Source organism: Clupea harengus, chromosome 14 (genome assembly GCF_900700415.2).
Source record: "Clupea harengus chromosome 14, Ch_v2.0.2, whole genome shotgun sequence".
In the NCBI taxonomy this organism is placed as follows: Eukaryota; Metazoa; Chordata; class Actinopteri; order Clupeiformes; family Clupeidae; genus Clupea; species Clupea harengus.
In genome coordinates this window covers 13131410-13138909 of record NC_045165.1, presented here as the reverse complement: position 1 = coordinate 13138909, position 7500 = coordinate 13131410, and the positions used below count along the sequence as shown (strand labels likewise).

Sequence of the window (7500 nt, the reverse complement as noted above, 5' to 3'; positions counted from 1 at the left end):
CTCAGAACTCACATATCAATGTTTAGGATCAATCAATCAATCAATCAATCAATTTGTTTATTTGATCAAGAGGGACAGTGTACATTCATGAACATTAAAATGTAAATGCACCCAATTATAGCCAAAAGGCTAGTTTCCATTGGCAGTCCCCCTGCCAGAGTGAAAAAGGCTATACAACCTAAAAAAGGCATTAACGTACTGTATATCAAATGATATGATATGTCTGGGCACACTTACAAACCCCAACTAAACACTTTCTTTGCTTTTCAATGTTTTAAATGTCTATCAGTGAGTTTTGTTCTTCACCATCTCATGTCAAATCGTTGTTTTTTTCAACAGTTGTGTTGCCTGCTATTGTTTTCTGTGAAGTGCATAGCATAGCCCAAAGCCAAAGGTTGCATCCTTGCAGATGGGATTTACCCGAGTTTGCATCATTTGGTTCATGCGTATCTTACATGCTGTGGTACAATAGTTATGGTTCATTGGACCTAGGAAATGTAACTACAGATTTGGGAACTAATGATTGACGACTAATCTCTACACCCGCTCTTCAGCCCAAGAGTTAGATCAGCCCAGAACACTGTAAATATAGACTTGACTAGACTAAAGAGCCTGTTTATGGATTTCAGCTAAGCCTCCAGGATCGTCCTCCCGGACATCCTTCACCTCACCTCACGCACTGGCCGAATCTTACCTCTCCATCATCTATCAGCAGGACAGCCGGCTCCTTGACAGACAAAGAGAGCGAAAGAGAGGGAGACAGAGAGAGAGGGAGAAAGGGAGGGATGGACTCAAGCCTGTCAGGCTCACTTTACTGTATATTCCGGTGCTGCACTGCAGGCCTGTGCACTTTTTCACACACACACACACACACACACACACACACACACACACACACAGGCACACTGCCGGGCTCAGCTCTGCGGACACGTCAGTAAAATGACCCAGTGCAGATGACGCACACCCCTCCGCCGCCTCATCCCTAATGGTGATGGAGCTGGGCTACAGGGTGAAGGTGGATCCTGGAGTGGAGTGCTACACAGCTCACCACCTCCAGCTTAACCCAAGGAATACACTTAAAGGCACAGTCCGCGATTCCAATCCAATACACTTCACAGTCAATTTAGCGAATTGCTCCACACAGTTCTCTAGCTGTCAGTTCAGTGTGTGTGTGTGTGTGTGCACAAACAAACACTCCGATCGTTCGAAGGCTACCCGGTCCTGTAGATGTGAAACAAACATAGTGGCCTGGACCGAACCATAAACAGTTAGAACCAATCAACAACTTGCTTCAGGAGTATGGACAGGAGGGGTGTAATTTGATTGGCTGTTTAGTTAAAATATCAACAACCTTTCATCAGAATGGCGGACTGCACCTTTAAAGCAACTCAGCTCTTCACGCCCCCCCCAACCTTCACTTCCTCTCATGACTCGGCACTAAAGGAATAAAGGAGCTCAGTGCACTTAATTAATGTAGGGTGCACTTCTTACATATACACACAATCTTATCAATATATCTTATTATTATATTATCAAATAACATTTTATCTTAAAGTACCCCTAAAATATTGTCTTAATATTGTCTCCAAAAGGTCTTTAAAGAATGTCTGATTAAAGAAGGATTAGGATTATCCTTAGGCTCATGATGAAGGCTAGGATCTCTCTGATTATGCAGATTAGAAATGACAGGCATTATGATGGGATGTTGGTAGTTTTCCATGAACACGTTGCCCTGCATGACCTCCTGCTCATTAATATCCCCTTTGTTCAAACCTGCACCGACATCATTGCTTCTTAATGTAGAAATAGGCAGGTTCATGTTGACTGATGTATCAGATAATGAGAGTTAATGTACACTATTATCATAGAGAGAAGGAAGGAGAGAGAGAGAGAGAGAGGGAGGGAGGATAAAGTGTAACAGTCGGTGTAGAAAGGCGAAAGTATTTTCAAGGTGATGAAGTGACGGTGAAAGAGAAAAGAGAAGATGACATATTGAGGTAGGAGACATTGACAGCGACTCATGGAGAGTGGTGGAGAGAGAGGAAGACAGAGGAGAAATGGGAAGAAGACAGAAGCCCTCAGATGGAGAGAGAGAGAGAGAGAGAGAGGGAAAGAGAGAGAGAGAAAGAGAAAAGCAGAAGGGGGTGCTTTGGCATACCTCCAACACTTTCAGTCATTCTGAGGGAAATGGTGTGAATGTAAATGACTCGCTTTGAAGATTAACCTACACATGTTACTGGAAAATAACTCCCACTAGGAACAAAAAACTTTGAATGTTGAGTTCCGCTCTCTGTAAGGACACATTCTGGACTCCCTCACATGCTCAGGATTGCTTTGTGTGTGTGTGTGTGTGTGTGTGTGTGTGTGTGTGTGTGTGTGTCTCTGTGTGTGTGTGTGTGTGTGTGTGTGTCTCTGTGTGTGTGTGTGTGTGTGTGTGTGTGTGTGTGTGTGTGTGTGTGTGTGTGTGAGTTTGGCAGCGGCGACGGGGGTGTATCTCCTGGCTGTGTTTGTGATCTCCCCTCTCTGATTCACACCAGTGAGCTGAGAGAAGGACACACTGCCAAAGAATCTCAAAAACCTCTCACACCGATGCACACACACACACACAAATCCTTTTCCTTTGTCTCTCATCCACACACACACAAACCTTTCCCCCTCTTTTTCTCATTCACACACACACACACACACACACACACACACACACACACACACACACACACACACCTCTCCCCATTGCTCATCAAAACATACACAAAGAGGAATTCCCCTCCCACGGTTTAACAGCAGGTATGACCTTCCTCTCCCCCTCCTCAGACCGTAGTGTCTATGGTTTTTGACCTCTGCTCTAAGTGGTCTACACACCGCGTCCAGCAGTCCCTTTCACACACAGCTCAGATTTAGCGGGGGTCCCACTGCAAAAAAGGGTTTCATACGAATCTGTTATAACAGTTGGCGAGAATGGCTACAAATATGTGATTGTGTTAGGATGTCAGTGTGTCATTGATTGTGTTGTTTTGTTGATGGGTACATTCGAATGTTGAGTTTGACAGCATGTGAGTGTCTATGCACTGATGGAAGGGAATCAAAAACATTGTTTTGATCAATGATCAAGGTTTAAAAAAATTATGTTTTGTGTGTGTTAGTGAGTAGGTGAATGTATGGGTAAATTATTGAGTTGAATTGATAAAGTAATGAGTTTTCAGTGGGTGTACACACACAAATTGACATTTCTGAGGTACTCCCGAATGGATGCATTTCTGAATGAGGATCGTGTTGTGAGGTGAGGTAAGGTAAGGTGAGGATCATGATGTGTGTTGACAAACTTGTCCAGATAAACTGCTCTGAACGAAAGTATATTGTGAGAATACTGATGTACTTGTTCTGCTCTGAAGGAAAGTATATTGTGAGAATACTGATCTACTTGTTAAGATGAACTGCTCTGAAGTAAGGTGTATTGGCATCCTGGCATGAGGTAAATGCTAAAGGAGAGTATATTGGCATGCTGACATCTGGTGTGTGAATGACTGACAGCTGTCACTCACTCAGACAGATGTTGTCATGGAAGAAGCTGAGGAAGTCGTGGCACTGCTCCCGGTGGTTGCCACTGGCCGAGCACGAGCACCAGGGCCCCACATTAGACGTGGTGTTGTCCAGATAGTTAGGAGAGATGGTGCTGCCTGTGGAGAGAGAGAGAGGGGGATAGAAAGGAGAAGGGAGGGAGAGAAAGAAAGGGATGAATAAAGAAAAAAATATATTAAAGAGGCAAAAATACAAAAAGACAGAATAGCTCTCACTAGAGAGGTAACAGAGGGGTGTATGAAACGCACGCACGCACGCACGCACGCACGCACGCACGCACGCACGCACGCACGCACGCAGGCACGCACGCACGCACACACACACACACATACACACATACACACATGCACACACACACACACACACACAAAATCCTTTGTTGGTGTGCTACATTGTGGGACTTCCTTCCTTGCATAGACTGCAGACAAACACTTTGCTTTTTAAAGCTGAAGTGCTGGAAAGGCTTTTTCCTCATCGAAGGATAATCACGGGTGCTTGGGAGCGAGGTGAAAGCCTGGGATGTTAAAAAGGGGCCAGTTTTCCTCTACTTTATCTCTCTCCACCTTCCTCCCCATCTCTGCCTTCCTCTCTCTGGCTCTCTCTGCATTGTTGCCTACTCTGCCCTTCGATGATGAATCCTTTTGTTCGTCTGAGGGCCAAAATGACAGGAGTTGTGTCTTTTGTGTGGCTGAAAGGCTGACTTGGAGCGCGCTCAGAAGAGCTGGAGGGGGGTGTGGAGGCAGGGCGGCGGTAGAATCGGAGTGGGCGGGGTTAGCCGTGTGTTTGGTCGGGGGGTGGGGGGGGGGGGTTGATACACAGCAGAGTAGCAAAGGTGGTTGTGAGGCAGGAGTAGGTAGGACTCGTTTAAACATATTGATTTCCTTTATGCCCGAACACAACTGAACAACATCCACGGCCCCGGTGGATCGCCCCAAACTAGCTGTAAAGGCTGAAGAACTAGGGCAGCATGCCTTTTTTCTTTTCTTTTACTGACTTCCTCACGCTGATGTTCTTTCCTCTCTTTCTTTCACACTCTCGCTCTTTTTCTAAAGACCTATATTTGTTCAATACAATACATGTAATGTCAGTGTTACTTCAAAGAGGACTCACAATGCAACAAAATGGAACAAAATGACCTCACTAGCACCATGACCAAAGAAACTACAGCTCATTACCCATAGTCATTACCAGGCCTGTTTTTTAATGGATGTGAGTATGAACAAGTGCGACCCATTTTGGGTCTTTTTGACTACCGTAGATAAGCTTGTGAATTTAACGTTATGTAAACAAACAAAAACAACACAAACACGGCTTCCCCCATGGCTTCTCGTCGGGCCTTTGATACAATATAGTCGAATAAAACGTGTGGAAAATTTTTTCTGACCAATACAGCCCAAAACACTAATGCCAGCTCTATATCAAAAGTGTGCAGTGTGAGAAATACAAACTATTACCGCAACTGTCCACTGTTTTTCTAAAGGTCACAGTTCATACCCATCCAATCTGTCTGCCCCGGAGCATCTTCACTTCAACAATTTTATTTTACTTTCCCAAGTGTAGTACCGGTTCCTCAGTGTTCTTTTTTTTCTCCTGGTCATTGTCATAGTGATTGCTGTCACCTCGGCGATGATTGTTAGGAGAGTGCCTCTGAGGTCATGTCACATGCGGAGCAGCACACAGGCCATGTGACAGCCTGTCACCTGGGAGCGAAGAGCTCAAATGTATTCCACATGGACATGGCACATGTTCAGCTATGCTGCTGTTCACAACTAAATATCACGAACAAACTGACACATAAAGCAGTATAAACACACAAAAAAGCTTGTTATAAAATGCTTGCAAATGGGAAATGTGGAAATGTCCCTCCATTCAAGCAGAACTCTCTGATTAAAGGTTCTTTAATTTAGGGCATTTTTCATCTCTGAGGGCACATCTTTGCTCCTGAGCACCCTTTCAGAACCTTTTTTTTTAATGCATGGAAGTGATGTTTCTTTTTTTGCAAATTGCCCCCTCGATGCAGATAGGCGTCGGAAAATATAAAGTAGGTCGCCATCTGAAAAAGCCCCAGCCATAATCGAGCGAGTGAATTACAGAGCGGGCGGCCCCTAACCCCTGAATCCATTCTCAACTTTTACCGACACACTCTCTGTAATAAACAGCTTTCGACTGCGCCAGCCCGTTTGACATTCTCAAAGGTGAGTGAAACACATTTCACATGTGGGCCAGCTGGCACGGGAACTCTGACGAGAGAAGGCGGCGCCGTATCAATCACCCATCCATCGCCCGGGCCGCCAGGTCCACGCCGAGCCTCTGATTGCATCGGTGAGAGCTGCTGCTAGATAAGAGGCTACAACCCTCCACTTCCCCAGCCAGGTCTGTAATTTACTTCTTCTTACACCAAAACACTTCCCTTAAAGAGATGATTAAGTTCAGTCAGAAAACTCTTACCTTTAAGAGATGATTAAGTTCAGTCAGAAAACTCTTCCCTTTAAGAGATGATTGAGTTCAGTCAGAAAACTCTTCCCTTTAAGAGATGACTAAGTTCAGTCAGAAAACTCTTAAGTAGCGCTGCTCATTGGCTCAAACGGCAGAAGACCAGTCAGTTTCTTACACCCCCAACGCAACTTCTTTAAATTCTGTACTGTGAGGCAGACGCCCTGCAGCTGTTGAACGTTGAACTCAATGAATGTTTTTTCCTCCTCCCACCCCAGCTCCACTGTCAAAATCTGCGGTATTTGCACTCCTGGCTTTATGATGTCTTATTTTGTTGTGTTTTTTATCAGCAGCAGCAGCAACTGTGCAACAGTCGGTCGCCACCAGGTTGGCAGCAGCTACATCTAAAAGCAGCAGGTTAAGCTGAATAAAGCTCATTAACAAAGGCGGAGAGTGTGTCGCTTTAGATACAGGTGGCTTTTCAATGGCTCAGTGGAAATGTATCTCAGCTCAGTGGAAATGCACACCTAGCTGCCCCTCCATTTAAAAATCAGATTCCTGGGTGTGTGTGTGTGTGTGTGCATATGTGTGTGTGTGTGTGTGTGTGTGTGTGTGTGTGTGTGTGGGGGGGGGGGGTGGGGGGGGGGGGGTGGTTTGAGGGGGATGTTGCCTATGTCACCTGCAGCAAAAACTGCCACTGAGTCTGTGCCTTTCCTTTCTGAGACTGATAATTGATGACATCTCTGGCGTCTCTCCCCGAGGGGCCTCGTGTAAGACTGATCCCCCTCCACGCAGGACTGCTTGCATTCTCCGTATGATTCATTACACCTGACGCGTGATTGATGGCACCGCGACCAGAGCTTCCTACCCTAATGCCATCGTGGTAAATGACTCCATGTCCCATGGTTCTCACCTATGAGGCCGGTGTAGGCGACGAGGCAGTTGCCGTAGTTCTCGTGCTGGCAGCCACTGGCGCTGAGTTCGGAGGGCTGGCAGTCGTACTGGAACTGAGCCCAGCGAGACCTGAGGGAACAACAATAATAACCCATCCATCACCCAGCCAGCCATACACACGTTACTACACATTATACACACATTACACACACACACACATTTATACACATACACATTACACTCTCTCTCTCTCTCTCTTACACCCACACACCCCCACACACACACACACACACACACACACACACACACACACACACACACACACACGCAAGTATGTCCAGCAAGCAACTTTCTCATGGTCAGACAGACACACTCCATGGGCCGTAATTTCATTGACGTGCAATGAACAAAGCTACGAGTAACAAGCAAAGTCCTTCCTGCATGAAGTAAAAGCTATCGTGTGCCGTGTGGGAGTTTGAAATTAGCAATGATTTTGCTAGCCATTAAATTCAGTTCCTTGCTCGTTGCCAGTCGCCTGCCAATGAAATTAGAACCCCTTTTCACAAACACCACAACAATCTTTAGAAAAAACAA

At 45.6% G+C, this 7500-nt stretch overlaps 1 protein-coding gene across 1 annotated transcript in view; it reads right to left on the bottom strand.

The window, feature by feature from the left end:
- The window catches only part of gfra4a (GDNF family receptor alpha 4a), a 105331-nt gene that overhangs the window by 9991 nt on the left and 87840 nt on the right, over positions 1-7500 (bottom strand). Inside the window, exons 5-6 of the mRNA XM_031579820.2 lie at positions 6926-7035; positions 3543-3677 (exon numbers count right to left, since the gene is read on the bottom strand). Coding sequence (XP_031435680.1) covers positions 3543-3677; positions 6926-7035 — 245 coding nt within the window. The remainder of the gene's footprint in view (positions 1-3542; positions 3678-6925; positions 7036-7500) is intronic.